Below are 19,565 nucleotides of genomic sequence, written 5' to 3'. Positions count from 1 at the left end.
TCCGGGAAGTTGAAAACTGCTCCTGGGAGACTGGAATGTTCATGTCCCCAGAGCCCTTTGATATCACCCCTCCCAAAGAGGCTGTTAATGAAGCAACTCCCAAGCAGAAAGAGATCTATTAAGCAATGCCCCTTGGGCCACTGCTCCCCTCCTGCCGAGCACTTTGTTTTGGTCCTTCCAGTCCACCTGCTCACCCTCCAGTCACTCCACCGACATCTCCCTGTCTCAATGCAGGATGGGAGGAAATGAACACGATAAGGGAGAAGAATGCAGGCGAACAAAGGAAATTTTAGATGTATAAAAGGGACAGGACTTCCTCATTCCACGGATTCCACCTTTGGGTGCCCTTCTTTCACCCAGGAGAAGTCTGTTTTACTACCCTTTAATAAAGAGTCTTACTTTCTACTCTACACTTGCCTCAGTGTGCTTCTCTGGTGTTATACTTCAGCAGTTGAGGAAGCAGGACTTGTCAAGGTAACTGATAAATGGTGGTATTAATAAGTCACATTTTCTCCCCTCATCTGGTAGGAAAAAACCAGAAAATCTGTCTCAGTTAATTAGAGTAATACTACCCCTCATCTGTCCTAGTTCAGAAATCCAGATTGTTTATTTTCTCTAGTGGAGACATTCTCTAGTGGACCCAGAGCAGTAACAAGCTTGCCCCCCACTTCAAATTGAGAAGCATAATATGAAATTTTGATCCTGTGAGCTTGAGGACCCAAAAGGACAATGGGAACATGAAAGAAATTTTAAGGGCACCACTAGCTGGCAAATGTCCTCCCTTAAATTAAAATAGTTATCAGAAAGTTTGCATCCTTCATTCTGAGTTCTAAGAATGAGCCAGAGGTCATGAAAGGAAAGGCAAAAACTGCTGATCCCTAGAGGCTCCAGGATGAGGGAGTTGCCCCTTAGCCAAAGAAAGTTTTCTTAGCATAGGAACCCATATTTCTGCTCTTTTTATTCTTGTTCACAGGGAAGCCTCATCCTCAAAAGTAATAGTAGGGGATGACCTAATCCCAGTTGAGATAAAGGAGATCCCTAATAATTTTCTGCATCAAACCTGGCCTGATTACCAACTGGGGAATAAAAATGGTTCAAATGCCCTAGGCATGAGGTACAACTCAAATAGCAGATTCCCCTGGCTTCTGCCAGATCTCACCAAGGCTTACACTGAAATGTAAATGACCAGAGGCATGCTCAGCTTACAGGACTTGGGACAGAGGGGAAAAATGGGCCACTTTAAGTCCAATCTGCTTGTCTTTACCTTGAGAATCCTTAACCCAAATATTTCAGAGCTCTTTCTTATTCTTTCAATATCTTAACTGACGAATCTGAGCCAAAAAGTAAACTGCATGCTGCTTTATTAGAGTAAGTAATGGCTGCTTTATTTTTTTTCCCTAGGACTTTTTTTTTTTTAATTCTATATTTTTGAGCTCCTGGTTTTATGGTGAATTCATTTTCATCTTGCATACCTAAATTAATATGTTTTTCTTATCAGTCTTATTTTACTTAATTATAGGTTTTTACACTGTGTTTAGAGGCCAAATTTTTCAAGGGTTAGCTCTCAATCTAGTAAAGGCTTTGATAAACATCTGTAGTATTATCGCAGAAATCTACCAACAAACAAGATCTGTTTCCTGTCTGTCTTGTGTATATGTGCATACTTGTGTATGGTCATGTCTACATATGTGCATGTGTCCATATATCATGGACAAGGTATCAAAATTGGCATATAGATAAATGAGTGCTCACAAATTAAAATTTAAATGAAAAATGGATCCAAATACCTTTAGTTCATGTGATTTAAAAAGTTCAATTTAAATTAGGTAAACAAATGAGAGTAAAGATGTCTTTAAAATTACTAACGCATTTTTTTCTAGGTGGTCAAACAATAAAACTTTGATGTCTAGAAAATGTCTAAAATGTAATATCCATTGTTTCTAGGATTTTTCTTCAACAAGGAAGAGATGGCTAATGCTGTTTGAAATACTTGTCTGATATCTTGGTTTTATAGTTAAAAATAAGTAAATTAGACTTGACATATATGGGATTAATCATAAATGTGTTAGAGACATTTGATTAATTTACAAAGTTAAAATATTAGAATATCAGCTGCTAAATATGACGTCAAATTTCCTTGACTTCTTGAATTCCATACGGTAATATACTCTTAAAAATTATGTATGTTTTCATAAATTGGTAAATGGGAAAAGGTTTAAGATTGCTGTGTCTGTGTCTTCACTAAAACAATGTTATGAGAGTCAAGATTCTATCAGGTGTCATTTATATACAAAGAGTATAAGAAGTTTCAATTGGGTTTCAATTAGAGAAACAATAAAATAAAAGTATTTCATCTTATTAAAGTAAAATAATTTGTCTAAATTCAGAAATTTACAAGGGTTGTTTCAGAATGTAAATTAAGGAAAGGGGTCAATAGTTAGGAAAGAGAAAAAGGTCCTAGGTATGGAAATACATTTAGTAGGGCTGGGGATATAGCTCAGTTGGTAGAGTGCTTGCCTTGCAAGCACAAGGCCCTGGGTTCGATCCCCAGCACTGAAAAAAAATAACCACATTTAGTAGAAGGAAAAAGAAAATGTTTATGGGTAAGAAAGTCTTTTTGTGGTAAAGTAAAGTTGTAATATATCTAAATAAGTGATAAAGGGGCTGGGATTGTGGCTCAGTGGTAGAGCACTTGTCCAGCATATGTGAGGCCCTGGGTTCAGTCCTCAGTACTACATAAAAATAAAGAAATAAAATAAAGGTATTGTGTCCATCTACAACTAAAAAAAAAAAAAAAAAAAAAAGTGATAGGAAGGTCTGTGTAAGTGAAAGGTAAATTTCAAAAAGTTTATATGTAACTAAGTTGGTTGTATATAAGTAACACAATTATTTAAAGCTATTCAAGGTTTTTCCGTGAGGTCAAATGTTAATAGACTAATATAAACCAAAGTTTACATCTTGAAATGACAAGGATTTCTTAGAAAATTAATTTACTATTAATATTGTGTTCATTAGGTTTTATTCTTTTCAAATTTTTTTTAGTTATATGTGGATACAATATCTTTATTTATTTAATTTTATGTGGTGCGGAGGATCAAACCCAGTGCCTCACATGTGCAAGGCAAGTGCTCTAACACTGAGCTACAGCCCTAGCCTCAGGTTTTATTCTTTGAAGCAACTAGTCTTGAAGGAATTAGGGGTCATACAACTCTGGTTAAACAACACTGTCATTTTAGAGATTACACTACATTACAGAATCTAAATTTTCTTTAAAAGTTAAACTTTGTTAATATGAAAACATCGTGTAATTGTGGCTTTTCTGTATATTAAATATGTTCATATATTCTAGGAATACAAATCTTTAAAGCAGGAAGTTTAAAAGAGCATTTTATTATGCTGGTATTCTCCAAATTAAAGTTGTCTGTAATGGTAATTTTGTATTTATAACAAATTTTACTGGGGATTTATTTATATCATTTAATGTTCTGTTACTAAACCTGTTATCAATAAGATATATGTAAAAATTTACATTACTTTTTAACCTGGGGTATAAATGTAAATGTATTTCTAAAAGATAAAAAGAGCCTGATCTGTTTAAAGGTTAATATTACATGGTCCAGATGTAATGTTATATTGTGTTAGCTAACATTCACACAGACTCAAGAAACAATATATAAACTTTATAAAATGGTATTTAAGAAAGAGGCAAAGATTGCTTCAGAAATAAAACACTTTACCTAAGATTTGCCAAGAGCCCCACCTCACCTGAGTTAAGACTGCCTCTCACCTTACTCCATGTTAAGATAATTTCCAAGTAGGCTAGACTTAAGGTCATTTAAAGTCATGTTCAAAGGATACATTTTTTGTTATAAAGATTACTGTGATCTCTTGGACTGGGGTTGTGGCTCAGTGGGAAAGCACTTGCCTAAAATGGGTGAGGCACTTGGTTTGATCCTTAGCACCACATATAAATAAATAAAATAAAGCTCCATTGACAAGAAAAAAAAATTTTAAAAAGATTACTATGACCTCAAACAGGAGATATAATATATAACTAAGTAAGGTTTAAGATTATAAAAATTATGTTTCTTAGTTCATAGTCATTATACAAACTCAATGTTTTTATTATTGTTAATTTCGTTTTGTGTTTTCATTGCCAACTTTAAATGTCATCTGTTAGTGCTTTATAGAAGTACAACTTTCAATATGACAACCTGAGTTAATTTGAGGTAATAGGCCATCATCTACAGACAGGCAGGATGTAAGGTTAACTTCCAGTACTAATACTAACCCCAACTGAATAGGAGGGTAAATGACTGTAAAGTTAAAGACATTAAAGTTAAAATCCAGTACTTTTGCTTTAATCCTGGTGAAACTGGCTTGCTGAATGTTTAAGACCAAGGCTTAGACATTAAAGTTAAGGAAGTAAAGGGGCCAAGAAAGTAAATAGTTAATGTTTGGTTCTTGCCCTCTCAGTCAGCATGAATTCAGGGAACAAAGAAACTTCTCAAAGGACTTTGCAACTCTGGGCCACATGTCTTCCTGATCAGGGGGATCCATGAGTCCCTGGAGAAAAAGAAAGTCAACCAGTGCACATGCTGCAAAAGAGGAGGGTCATTAAAAAAGGGACACATCCTTGAAGCTTCCAAAAGAAGTCACAAGGCCACCAAGACCCTTGATCTTCCTACAGATGGCAGTGACAGTGCTAAGAGGCTGCTCCCAAGCTCTCAAGAGTGAACCCTGAGGGAACTCAGCTGACTATTAAAAACAGATAGGAACAAGGTCAGTTTGACCAGTTTGGTCTAGAATACCTAGCAAAAAGTTATAACCAAAATACAGCTGTACCTGGGCATTTAAAAGAAAAAACAATAGTTCTTTTAATGGAATTTAAGATATACACTTGTGTCAGCCCCACGCCCTGGTGCCCTCCAAATTTTGAGGCATTTTTTCCTTTGTGAGGCTCATATTTACCCCTGCCTACCAAAAATTGGACTGGTCTCTGTACCTTGGTCTTCCTTACTCCTCAAATTGACGTTTTACTTAACAACCCAAAGTTTGCCTATTCCAATGATGGCACACCAGACACAAGAGAGTCCTTCAGTTTATTCCCTTTCTCATAGGGCCACAACCACTAGGACTAAAGAGATATCCACTGGGCTTAGCACAGGAGTAGCAGGATTAAGAACCTCTATTCACTATAAAAAATTGTCAGCACAGGTTATTGAAGATTTCCAGCAGGTCACCAATTTGGTACTGACTTTACAAAATCAATTGGATTCCCTGGTATGTGTCATCCTGAAGAGTCATCAGGACCTAGATTTCCTTACTGATGAACAAGGTGGCCTCTGCCTCTTTCTCAGGAAGAATGTTGCTTCTAGGTCAATCATTCAGGACTGGTAAGGGATAAGGTTAAGTAACCATAGTACTGATTGGAACAACAGAGGTGAGAACTAGTCAAATCCTAAAACAGTGGACTTCCTGGCTTCTCCCTCTTTCAACCCTCTAATGCTCATTTTTCTTGTAATAACCTTTTCCCCTGCTTTGTTAATTTTATACAGAAGCAGCTTCTGGACAAGGTGACTCGTCTAACCCTTACCAACTCCCAAGAACATCCAAAAGCCATTCTCCACTCACAACATGAGCCCCATAAGGAAGAAATCACCCACAATGATGCTGAAGTTTCCTCCCTCTACACTCCCCTCATGCCACAACTGCCAGGATTGTAGAGGAGTCTAAAATACTTCCTTATCCTCTTTCAGATCTCTGACAGGGGATCCCCCTACTCCACTCCTCTCCAGCAGTAAGTAGTATGATGATGTTGCCCCAACTCATTATGCCCTTTACAGAGTCTGGAATGAAGCATATGGTTACCCACCCACCCTAAACTCTTTCCATTACCTGGCCCTGCCTGCTAAGAGGGCCCACCAGAAATAACTAGCTCCTCCAATGACCTGGCTCTGCTAAGATCATAAAAAACCCAGACCCCCCAGGTGGCCTCCTGCCATTTTCCCCCCAAAGATGTGTCCATCTGGTGCTGAATAAAGCTTCACTGGTAAATGAAGTCTCCCTCCATTTTCTTTTTCTTTTTATATTCTCTTTCATGTGCTTTTACCATCAATATAAGAGTAGCTAAATAAATCACTACATATAATGTAGCCTTTAAAAAAGGGTGGATTATTTCTCCATAGATTGACATTTTAAAAATATTCCTTCATTTTTTGAACAAACATTTACTGAGTTTCTACTGTGATATGACTATTATGCCAGTCATTGTTCTAAACAAGAGACCTAATAGCAAGCAAAGTATCAAAAATCCCTATCCTAATCACAAGTTCAAAACCAGCCTCAGCAACTTAGCAAGACTCTAAGCAACTCAGGGAGAACTTGTCTCTAAATAAGATATAAAAGGGGCTGGGAGGGGCTGGGGCTGTAGCTCAGTGGCAGAGTGCTTGTCTACCGTGGGTGAGACAGTGGGTCTGATCCTCAGCACCACATAAAAATAAAAACAAAACAAAATAAAGGCATGAGGTTCACCTACAACTATAAAAATAAAAATTAAAAAAAAAAAAAAGGGCTGGAGATGTGGCTCAACAATTAATCACCTGCAGGGTTCAATCCCCAGTAAGGTTAAAAAAAAAAAAAAAAATTCTCTGTCTTCACAGAACCTATGCTCCAACTATTAAAGTGTCAGAATAATGTGTAATCCCATTTGTAAAACTAACACATACTCCCTCTCTCTACACAGACAGACACACACACACACACACACACACACACACAGATATGTGTAAGATATGTGTAAATAAGAACATCTAGGATACACAACAAGCCACAAACAGTGGTTGTTTAGGGCCTTCTAATACCTGCATGGGAGAGACAGCAGCTGCTGGAGTGGTCCTCACTGGTATTCCACTTAGAGGATTTCTGGGGGTCTTATGGACAGAAATATTCTGTCCAGTTCCACCTACCAAGGAAAGAGATTAAAATACACATTTATTCCAGCTCAAAAATCACAAATAATAGTTTTCAATTTCTTGTTACTTTTTTGGTGACTTGAATATTCCATGATGTTTAGTGCAACATTTACTCTACAATCCTTTTCTCTAGAAAAGGTTTCTCTAGAAAAGGTTGGTTTGGGAAAATGTGAGGGGGAAAGTTAGTTGAGTGGGAGTTGGTCTTGGATGCAGGATATCTGAAGAAAAAGAAAATGTATATGTAATAAGGTTTCTCTAGGAGGGAAGGAACAGGAACAGTCCTTACAGACATCATTAACTATTGATTCATTTCCTATCTATTCAGACTGCCTCAAAGTGAATAAGAATATTAATTGTCAGTTTTACTCCAACACAGGAGCAGGAACCACATCTAGTAGCTAACCAGCAGAAATGTTAATCAGCACTAACAGGGCCTATTTCCGATGTAAAAGACCTTGAGACTCACCTGTGGGAAAGCCTGCAGACAACTCTTTTGTCCCAGAGGTGGGAAAACAGAAAGATGGGGATGAACCCAGATGAAAGTTACAGGAAGTCCACAGTCTTGGTAGTGTTTTCAATGCCTGTTTTATATGGATTTTGCTTTATGCTCTACCCAGAACCATATATAAGCTCCTAACTAGCACACCGAAATAGGTTTTTCTGCTATCAGGCCCCCTCCTGCAGGGAGGGAATTCTATTTCCTCTCTAATAAATAAATCATGCTCTGTTTATTTTTCCCTTCTGATTGTCTGTGGATTTTATTCTTCAAAGGCAGGAATTTACAAGACAAGAACCCAGAGAAAAGAGGGAATCTAGTCTCATCTCAAACTCCAGTTTCAATGGGGCTTTCCTATCTTTGAATATACACGAGGCCAGTTTAGTTGCAAACTATTTTAGCAGAGACAATCAAGTACATCCTAGGATGTGATTATTCTAGTCCTCCAATACAATGCATATTTGTTGTAGTCAAGGGAAGAAAGATAGTTAATGAGGAGAGATGCACATTCTGTTTCTTCAATTTACTGTACTTTGTGGGTGTATAAATATGTAATACACACACGCATATAATTAGTATGAATGTGCATTTTTCTCATATAAGTAAGGGTAAGTATAACTAAAGGGAAATTGTGAATCTGTCAGCCCATTACATAAAAGCTACAAAGGCACCAAGATCAGGAATGACAAAAGAAAAAAAAAAAAAATCAGTATCAGAACTCCCATGCAAGACCAGGTAGAAACAAGTCTTAATAGCACACTACAAGGTGAGGATGGCCAGGAATCCCCCCAAAAAGGCTGAATGCACACATGTGACGCCTTGTTTTCTGGGAGACAAAGTCTCTGGCTGGAGATGAGAAGGCAAACAGTAGTGATCTGAATGCAATTGCTATAAAAAGCAGAAAAGGAAGAAGGAGGCAAGGCAGAAATTAGGGGCTGGGAAGAGGTGGAGAGAAAGAAGAGGCTGTGTTTGTTTTATCCATGAGCTAGACTCTCCATTTTGGTCTCATAGAGCCTCTGCCAGGTTCCTGCCCTCTTTGCACAGTGGCTGCATGAGGTGTGATTTAGAAAGAAACCTGTGGTCAGTATGGAGCAGAGATGATATGTCAAGACAAGATCTGAATGTCGAGATTTTCTTATGGAAAAAAAACTATTAAATACCTGAGCGTCCCAAGTCAAATGACTTGATCAGTGACTTAACAGTGGTTGCAGACTCTGCAGGTGCTGGAGATGTTCTGTTGACATAGACGCCATGCCATCGGCCAGCAGCATCAACCTCGGAGGGCTCTGATTCTTCATTCCCAGGTCTGCATGGTAAAGAACATACCAAATTGAAAAGGTGGAGGATGTCCCCATGGGGAAAAGACACAGATGGAAATAGAACCAATACAGAGAAATACACAAAGCTGGAAGGAGAAATGTAAATTTAAAATGTTGTTTTCTATATTAGCTTTGCATCTTTAGGAAATAACGAAGGCACTCCTCTCAATTTTTCAAAGAGATGTTTTCCAGGAAATGGTCAGAAATAATGTTTATATGTAGAGTGACTTGACAGCAGCTCTAAATAAATGAGCTTATTCTGCAAATGATGAAAAAAATACAAATGTTTACTTATCATAAATATTTAGCTTCCTATCAATGGCAGATGCAGATTGGCTTGTGGACATACATTCCAAACCTAATACAGCATATTCAGAAGTTGGAAAGATAAAACCTTAGGACTCTCCATCTAGGATTTCAGGTTCCACCAATCAGAAAGAATGGGGCAAGACCTGGAATGGGACCTGAACTGAGGAAAGAGGCAAGGGCATGGGACATTCACTATGTTGACATAGACTGTAACAGAGACAAGAAGCTTCTGGTGTTAGCAATGGTGGCTGTAGCTTTCTAACTGGGCAGGGAGCCTCCCAATTTTAAGGCTCCCCAACATGACAGAGGCATAAGGGACTTTAGAAAGTCATACTGGAGGCTGTTTCTTTAACCCTCCCAACAACTCTGCAAGCCATTTAATATCTATTTGCCTAAAGTGCAGTACATTATATAAAACAGAATCCTGCCTCATATATCCTGTTTACCCTCTAAGAGTAAGAATGGCAATTCTGCATGATATTAAACTTCTATTCTTATCCAAATTTTCTTCTTCTGGTTTTTTTTTTTGGTACTGGGAATTGGACCCAGGGTTATTAAACCACTGAGTCACATTCTTAGCCTTTTTTTTTTTTAAATTTTGAAACAGGGTCTTGCTGAGGCTCACTTTGAATTTGCAATCCTCCTGCCTCAGCTGCCTAAGACACTGGGATTATAGGGGTGCATCACTGTGTCTGGCCACCCAAATTTTCTGGTAGGTTCTTGGCGTGGTTCCTAAATTCCAGCACAAACTCAGGAGAATCTTTTAAAGACAGAATTTGTGATTCTGTCCTCTCATGCATGGCTTCCTCATCTACAGGACTTCAGCATGTCATCTAATCTCCTTGTAAATGAGCCAAGATAAGAACTCCCAACCTGATTGCTAAATCACAGCTTTTAAAAAAAAATCACATTGCCACAGCTGTTTTGCAAGATAATTAATTTATGAAAATGGATCAAATAGAATATTTCTGGCAGTATATTTTAATAAGCTCAATGGACGTTTAAAATACTTAGTTCCTGATCTTTCTGAAAGAAAGCTTCATAAGCTACTGAAATTGAATTTACTCATCAATTCTCTTTGCTTTCTTCTGTTGCTCTGTAATCAACAGAGTAAATTTAACTGAAGCAGAATTTAAAACAGTGAAACCACTCTGCCCTATACTCTTGACTCCATATCCCTTTGAGTGAAAACAAAAATCAGCAAACTGAAAATTTCTTTGGAAAAAACCAACAGGCATTTCAGAAATTGTAGGGGGCTGGGTTTAAAAAAAAATTTAGAGGCTTATTGAAAGGAGTTAGTGTTAATGTGTCAGTGCTAAGAGTGTTTGTAGTTCCTTCTTGTGTTACACAGTATAAAACCAGATGATGAGCTGGGCACAATGGCACAACCTATAGTCCCAGTTACCTGGGAGATTGAGGCAGGAAGATTACTTGAGTCCAGGAGTTTCAGGCTAGCCTAGGCAACACAGCAAACACCCTGTCTTCCACCCCGCTCCCCGCAGCCAAAAAAAACGAACAAAACAAAACAAGTAGAGAATAAAATCAGGTTAGGTCCAAGGAGGAAAAAAAAAAAACAACTTTTTATCAAGAAGATCATCAACAAGGTGGTCCATCATCAACAAGCAAGTCAATTTAAATGACTTGCTACCAAAGGGCCTCTAAAGAAGATCCTTAAAAAAAAAAATTTTTTTTTTTTAGTTGTCAATGGATCTTTTTTTATTTTATTTATTTATATGTGATGCTGAGTATTGAACCTAGGGCCTCACACATGCCAGGCAAGAGCTCTACCACTGAGCCACAACTCTAGTCTGTAAGATCATTTTTAAAAAATTAATTTTAATTTCATTCCTTGTTAACTAAATAGGAGGATTCTACCTTCTGTTGAGGTATTAATTTTAGTTATCTAATTTTTTTCTTTGATTCAAAACATCAAATGATAAATAAGAAGACTCATAGCCTTCATAAGAAAACAAGACCCTGCTGTCAGATATCCAAAGATGATATTTCAAATGATCCACGTTCTTGGCTAGAATATCAGTCAGTATAAGAAGACTAAGCAAATTATGTAAGTAGATTAGAAAAATACCCACTATATATCCACCATATCATATAACTGTGTGTGTATATATGTGTGCACACTCACATGTGTGTAGAAGAGATACACAAAAGTCTGAATTGGATAAACAGAAAACAGTTAAGAATGTCATTGGTTTTATTAGTACAGGCTGAACATCCATTACCTAAAAATCTGAAATCTGAAATGATCCAAAATCTAAAACTTCTGAGTACTGACGAAGCCAGAAGGGGAAAATTCCACGCAAGCCCATATGAAAAGTTGTAGGTAAAGCATATGTGCACTAAAAATATTGTATAACATTATTTTCAGGCTATGTGTATAGGGTATATATGAAATATCAGTGAATTTCAGGTAAAGACTTGGTTCTCTTCCCAAAATACCTAATTATGTATATGCAAATATTTAAAAACTTGAAAAAAATCTGAAATTCGAAGCAACTCTGGTCCCAAGAATTTCAGATAAGAGATATTCAACCTCTACTTTAGTTGTAAATAAGCCCCTAAATTCCCTACACCAGATTGAAATTACACATGTAGTCAAACATGCCTTGAAAATCTCATCGCCCAAAAGTACAACTTCGATGACTTTGTAAATATGACTACATACAAACATATCTTTCAGTAATTCTAACATACAGTTTCCCTTACGACTGCTAACAGAAAATAATTTTTTGTATTTTGTGTTTAGGAGACACATTTACAACAACAGAAATAAAGAATGTCTTCTACCTGCTCCCTGTATATGAAATTATAATCATAATAATTTTAGCAAGATAAGTGTGTATAACTCCACTGTACCTGCTACAAAATATATCATGTATCTTTAAAACATTATTGATTTTAATTACCTATAAAAATTCTATGCTATTATACCTTACTTTAGAGGGAAAAGTTTGACAAAAGTCACATGGCTCATAAGTGGGGAATATGGAATGCAAATCTAGCTCTAGTTGGCTATGCTTTTGTCAAATTTTCCTTAATACCTGAATGTTCCATGAGAGGCACACAAGGATTCTAAAACTTCTTAAAATTTATTTTAAATATATTTAAGAAAAAAAATGGTACCAGTATTTATTTCAGTAAATAAACCCTATTTTTATGCAAGAATTTGCTTGTAGGAGATAGTAACAAATAACCTGAGAATGACAGGCAGCTAGAGGTCAGATGCTTTGGCACATGAACCCACCACGCCCATACCCATCAACCACAGTGAGACACATGTCATCCACTCATGGAGTACAAGTCTACCTTACATGTCTTAATTATCATTTAAATATGCACAGACATACATGCACATATATATGCATATATGTCTATAATTAGTTTTTCCTCTAAAAATTTCATTTAATCTCTCCAATTCATTGCTTTCCTTGTTTGGATGTAGAACAGAGTCTTCAAGTGACATTGATTTTCTACAATATTCACTTCATCAAGATGCCACTTGGTATGGTCTGTTTTGATCCAAGCATAGATAAGCTACTGTATAAGACAAGATGATTTTTGAAGTATTCAAAAATCCAAGTAATTCCACTTAGGAGACACTGAATTACATCACTGTTAAACTCATAATTGGCAAATTATTATTTGTTAAGAGTCCTGGTCACACCAAACACATGCTTGCAACTGCTGTGGATCCTGGAGAACCCCACCCAGCCCAGGCCTCTCCTAGTGCCATTCAGGTATACTGCCTAGGACTTCCCTTTGCCCATCCAGTTTTTGAACTCAGCCCAGACACTCAAGTTTTGTTCCTTTTATGCCCTGCCTCTTGCTTATTTTGTGCCCTTACCTAAAATGTACTTTTCTCAAAATACTTTTTATTATTTTGCACAAAACAAATCTTCCCCACCCCCCTCACCCCCCACAAGTACTGAGGAATGAACCCAGGACCTCACACATGCTAAGCAAGTGCTTTTGCACCGAGTTACAGCCTCAGCTCTATAAGAATCTACAAATCTAAAAGAAGTTTGTCACTGTGCTATGAGACACAAATTATGAAGTATTCTGTCTCTTAGGTGCCAAACAGTATCTTCCAACTGCAATACTGGCAATTTGAACACATCTTAATCTGTAAATCTCAACATAGACTCAAAGAAATAAAGAATCTTGCATCAGCAATGGAAACAATACCACCTACACAATTTGAAGTTTCTGCTACATAGAATAAGTGTGTATGTTAGGAAGAAAAAACACCAAAGGGCTTCTGCCAATTTCCTTCCAAAGAAAATGGAAGTATGGGAAAAATTCATTTGTGTCCTCTATTCTCAATGGACAGTATGGAGAGGAGCATGATGCCTAGGGAGAAAAGGAAAAGAACGTGAAGACTGGATTATCTGGGGAAGCCAGAAATGGGTTATCCCAAGCACAAAGGGCAACAGCAACAAGGGACAAGTCAGGAGAGTCACAGAATGTACCTACTGTGGACAATGAGTCAAACAATAGCAAACCCAGGAAGCTGGCTCCCACATTGCAGTTTCTCCAAACAGAGAAAAAACTAGATATTGAAGAATTTCCCCTCCTAGGCACATACTCCCTCTATACTCTGAGTTTCAATTTACCTTAAAGAGCCTTCCCTCTAGCTTAAGATGGGAGATTTGATGCATCAGCAGGCAAAGTGAATCCATCTAAGCAGCATCTACAGATATTGATCCCTGACTCACTTTAATCAATTTAAGCAAGTCAGTGATGAGAAAAAGAATGCCCTAATACAAACATTTGAAAATTAAAATATTTTAAAATTTCTGATCTACAAAGATATTTCAGTACCTGAAATGAGAAGAGTAACTTCATTCAAGACAGAATAGACACCTGTAAATTTATGACAGGAAATAAGGCACTCTTGATAGCATCTACCTTAAAATTCAAAAAAATATGAAAAAGATGAAAGATGACAACTTAAAATGAAAGGTTGAACTTGAAAAATAATATAAGTAAGGTAATAATCCCATTAAAATATTCTTAAGGAGAACTAACTCAAAAGAAAAAGAAAAGAGACATATTTTGGAAGTTTCTCTGGATATAGATGAAATGAACAATGAAAAGGGTTTTTTTTACTTATTGGGTAAAGAATGGTTCTGGCAATGAATGACACTGGCATCACTGGCTATTTATTCACCTGGAAGAAAATGAACCATATCTCACATCAGATTAAACACACAAAGTATGGTCAAGTATCTGTGTGTCTGTGTGTGTGTGTGAGAGAGAGAGAAAGAGAGAGAGAGAGAGAACGAGAGAGAGCAAGAGAGAGAGGGAGAGTGTGTGATTGTGTACAAAATAGATGAAGAAAATTTAATAGTCTATTTGCATAATACTGGGGTAGGAGAAGTCTTAAAAACAACTACCTCAGAAACAATAAAGGAAAATCCAAAAGATTACATTATATAACAATGTAAGGGCTGGGGGTAGAACTCAGTGCTAGTGCTTCACTAGCATATGTGAGATCCTAGGTTCAATTGCCAGCATCACAACTAAATAAATAAGTAAATAAATGGAGATTTTATAAAATACAAAATTTTCCATGGTAATAATAGTCATATTATACTGTGATAAATACTGATTTATAAACTGGTAAGAAAAACATAATAAGTTCAGTGAAAAAACTACATAACGTGTTAATGAACTATCAATTTCTAGCAGAGAAAATGCAAATAAAACATAAAAATATGCTCAGGATGGACTGGGGTTGTGGCTCAGTGGTACAGCTCTTGCCTAGCAAGTGTGTGGCACTGGGTTTGATTCTCAGTACTGCATATAAATAAAGGTTCACTGACAACTAAAAGAATTTTTTAAAAATATGCTTAGGGAAATGCAAAGTGTTAATGACATTTTTTTTTCTTATCCCGTTGGCAAAAATTAAAATTGATATTATCTCAATTGATAAGGCTATTGTAGAAGTGGGCATTTGCAACAAGACGAAAACATTGGATTGGGGTTGTGGCTCAGTAGTAAAGCACTTGCCTGGCACATGTGAGGCACTGAGTTCGATCCTCAGCACCACATAAGAATAAATGAAGAAATAATAAAGGTATTGTGTCCATCTACAACAGCAAAAAATATATTTAAAAAGAGACCAAAGCATCACAACTCTAAGGTAAATAATCTGGCAATATCTATAAAAATAAAAACATGAATACTCTCTCTAATGTAACAATCATATTTTTAGGAACCCATCCTATAAAAAAGGTAGGGGGATGATGGCTGGGAGGGTAGCTCAGGGGTAGAGTGTGTGCTTAGCATGTTTAAGGCCCTGGGTTCAATTCCCAACACCAAAAATAAATATTTAAATAAATAAATTAATTAAAGACACAACCATATAGGGTTATGTTATAGGATTATCAGGGAAAAAACAAAGACTAGAAAATGTAACTTGGGGTCTCAGTAACATAAGGCAACATTTGAATATTCTCAGATACATGTAGAATACAAAGCACCTATTAAAATGACTTAAATTTGTATATACTACCCAGGACACATCAAATGAAACGTGAATGTGCACAGTACTGTGTAGAATATAATTCCATGTTTATAAAAATAAAAAATGAGCCCTATGGGTACATTTATATGAGTAAAGGGAGAGGTAATCACTGTTAACACTGATTACCTTATAGGGTGATAACAAAAGAATTAATATTTTTCTTCACCCATCTCCATTTTATCATCAGTATTCCTACATATTACTTCATAATTAAGAAAAATTATTAAATCATCAATTTTTAAAAATTTCAAATTTTAGTCTAGACTTCAAATTCTTTTTTTTTTTTTTTTTTTTTTTTTTTGTGGTGCTGGAAATTAAACCCAGGGCCTTGAGCTTGTGAGGCAAGCACTCTACCAACTGAGCTATCTCCCCAGCCCCTTTCAAATTCTATATATTACTATTTTCTGATACTCTAGTTTTGCTTTAAATATTAATTTATGCAAAACTAATATTTGTGTTCATGCTCCTTTTTTCTAACAATGAAATCATTAAAAGTTACATTCATAGTCTATATCAACCTCTTATCTACAACTTATATTTAAAGTCTAGCTTGTTTCTACTTCAAACTCTAGTTATTTGATGTGACTTTAAAGTTCTGAAACTAGGGTCTAGGGTTATAAGCTCAGTGGTAAAAGTACTTGTTTAGCATGTGCAAGGCCCTGGATTTGATTCACAGCATGGAAAAAAAAAAAGTTCTTTAAATATATTAAGGAAAAAAATTAGAACAAAACAACATAAAGGTCCTAAAGAAATGTGATCAGTGATCAAAAATCAAACAACAGACACTTCCAAATAATCACATTTATTTAGTACTTCATAAATGCTTACATATAAAAATATTCAACAGTACCTGGAGGAAAGATAGTTTAAAATATGCATGTGAACACAGCTGTGCATTTTAAGTTGAGGTTGCACTTTTCTTATTGTTTTCTTATTTACTGTTTATATTTGAAAACACCCAGCAAGTAAATTTTAAGTCATTCTAAGAATTCTCAATCTGAGGTAAATATCTCCCAGAATAAAAATTTTAATCCTACTAGGACAATTTCAGCAAATGTTACAATTATTTTTAGAGAAGACATCAATGTCTCTTCTTTCCCACACAAAGTTAAATATCTCTAGTTAATCTGTGTTCCCCAATTTGACTCGCCAAAACATTTTCCTGAGTTTAAAGAGCATTCTTGATCCTAATTTTTCTTTTATTAGACAACAAATCTTGTCTTATCCTTAGCATGATGTAGCTAACAAACCCACACTGTACACACTGTAAACTACTCCTCATGTGAGAAGTACAACAGGCTTTTGCCTGATGGAGTTTGCTGAATCAGGTAAAGATAATTTACAAATATTCTTCCAAAAGTTTAGACTCAAACTTTAAATTCTGGATCACTCTGAGTTGTATGTTTCTGCACTAAAAATCTTTTTAAGTTTCCAGGATAAGTTTTATTTACAAGGCTGTTGTTGTAAGTTGTCCTTCACTGGTTTTCAGTTAGCATTGTCATCAAGCATACCTATCTGGTTAACTTCATCTTTTATTATCAACCAAGCATCTATTTATGCTTAGCTCAATCAAGATTCTGGAAAATAGAACAAAGCTTAGTGGTAGCTTGTTTCAGGTGAGGTAATGAAGAGAGACCCCAGCTTGGAAAGGTTCAATCAAGACTTCATAAAAGGGAACTTTCTAACTTCTTCAGAATAAGGCATCTTGCAGATGGCTTCTTATTTTGCCTTAGGTAGTGTGAATTCTCATATTATCAGATACTATACCAAAAGGCAACATATATAAACACCAGAAAAGAGAACCCATACATGGGCTGCATTCACCAACACTTGGAGTTTGCTATACCATTATTCTTTCTGAATACTCTAGTTATATATAAAATATTTCTTTCATAGGACTTGTTTTTTTACTTTTTTCTGAACTTCATTTTACTCTTCAAAAAAAGAGAATGCTGAATCTTCTGAGAAAAAAAGAATTATCTTTGATCATGCATGAGTTGATTCCAGAATGTAGAAAAAAGGTAAAGAAACTTGATTGCAATGACTCTGTATGGAACAATGAATGTATATGAGACAACTGGGTTCTTTATAAAGCAGTAATTTCTCCTCTACAGATTCCCCCTTTCATATAGAAATGGCTGTAGTTTCCAATCATGGCAAGGGCTGGACTGTCTTTCTTCCACCAAATGCTCTGCTAGCTGACAGAGACCATGGAGCTGTGAAGATAGAAATGGGAGGGAAGGCTGGTAAAGGAGTGATGTAAGGCAATGGGATCTTCGTTTATAACACAAGAATTAACAGCTTATACTGTCACACAGATAAAAGCAAATATCCACAATATCGCCAATAAGTTTTCACTCCTACTGCTGCAATTTTTTGGAAGTCAAAGGGTTCAGACAAAAAAATGTCAAAGACTTCAAAATGCCATTACAAGGCTCCTTCCAGTAGGACTTCTCCAACAAAGACCTGTGTTGGAGAAGCAGAGATGTCCAGATAAACATCTGCCCACTGTTATTTATAGAGAGGTTCATGCTTCCATCTATTGTCAAGGCCAAAAAAAATACATACATATAAAATATATTTTATTATGACAGTCTAAAAATCCTAAAGGTTTAATGGAAGCATATCAAAATAAATCTGTAAAATGGGGGTCAGGAAGCAGAGAGGCAGATGTAGGCCTTTAGGCTTAGAGTAGGACTGGGGACATAGGTCAGTGGTAGAGCATTTGCCTAATATGTGTGAGGCCCTGGGTTCAATCCTCAGCACAGCCAAAAAAGGGGGAAAAATACAATTACAGGTTATATATTTAATGTCAAACCCATCTATGAAAGAAATATGTAAATAAATAGATTATGCTTGCTGGAGTAAAAGGATACCAGAGTACCAATTTTTACATTAAGGGTCAAACGAAATGCCAGTGGTATGACAATTGTAGGAGCTAAGGTCTGTTCAGAAACTGCTTAGGAATCCCAAGGGACCTGGCCCACTCCACCAAGGTCAGGAATTTAGTATCACAGAATGCTGGAAAAGACATCTTAGCTACCCAAGAATATATACCTCCAGCTCCCACACCTCCCCTTCAGCAGTAGCTACAGAACACTTGCTGAGCAGCTGTGAAACATTAGAATGCTAAGAACAACACAGAGGGCAGCACAGGCACACACAAGGGATGTTAGGGCGTGACGTGGAAGTGCACACACAAGTTAAAAGCCAATTCCAGCAGAGTCTGCACATGACAAGCCACCATGCTGCTCACGTCAGTTGGGACAATGTGAGAATCAGCGGGTGGTACGGGCTGAACACATGTGAATCTGAGATATTCTATCATGGCCATGAATGCTCTTATTGGAAACAAATGTTAAGTGTTTTCAATGATCTCTTTCTTTTTAAGACATCTTCCATGAATGCTTGTTTGGTGTTATATGAAAAACACAGTAAGACTTGGATAAGTCATCCTAAAAATAATGGCTTTTACTGTTTTAGAACAAAAGAATAAATGCTCATGGGTTACTCTGCCACTGTTCATGAAGCCTATATCATGTATTGCTCATCAACAACGTCCTTCATTAACAAAGTTTATGTGTGGCCATGGAATCACGATGCTGGGTTGCCTGTGTATTCTATGTATCTGCCAGGCCTCAGAACTCAACTTTTTAGGAAGACAATCTGATGACCCCATTCCCCTCATACTGTGGATCCAATCCAGGGCCTCGAAAATGCTAGGCAAGTACTCTACCACTGAGCTATACTCCCAACCTAGATCTGATGTTTTAATTTCAATGAAAGTCTTCATTTTGATGCCTTTCTCTTAATTGTTCAAAATGGAAAAAGCCAACATTGAGTAAGTTTTTCATTATCCTTTTATTCATTAATTTATATATCTATTAAAACAGACTGCTTTCAAATTTCTGTGACAGAAA

At 36.5% G+C, this 19,565-nt stretch overlaps 1 protein-coding gene across 7 annotated transcripts in view; it reads right to left on the bottom strand.

The window, feature by feature from the left end:
* The window catches only part of SPECC1 (sperm antigen with calponin homology and coiled-coil domains 1), a 274,574-nt gene that overhangs the window by 74,424 nt on the left and 180,585 nt on the right, over positions 1-19,565 (bottom strand). For 5 of the 7 annotated variants that reach the window (XM_079131656.1, XM_079131658.1, XM_079131657.1 and 2 more), the window contains 2 exons: positions 8,631-8,776; positions 6,864-6,964 (listed from right to left, as the gene is read on the bottom strand). In XM_079131656.1, the coding sequence (XP_078987782.1) occupies positions 6,864-6,964; positions 8,631-8,776 (247 nt within the window). Of the gene's footprint in view, positions 1-6,863; positions 6,965-8,630; positions 8,777-16,435; positions 17,862-19,565 lie in introns of those variants that run through there. The other 2 variants (XM_079131660.1, XM_079131661.1) reach the window with 1 other exon arrangement.

Source organism: Sciurus vulgaris (assembly GCF_902686455.1).
Source record: "Sciurus vulgaris genome assembly, chromosome: 3".
Lineage (NCBI taxonomy): Eukaryota > Metazoa > Chordata > Mammalia > Rodentia > Sciuridae > Sciurus > Sciurus vulgaris.
Note: the sequence above shows the minus strand (reverse complement) of the source record. Positions and strands in the feature narration are given on the sequence as shown.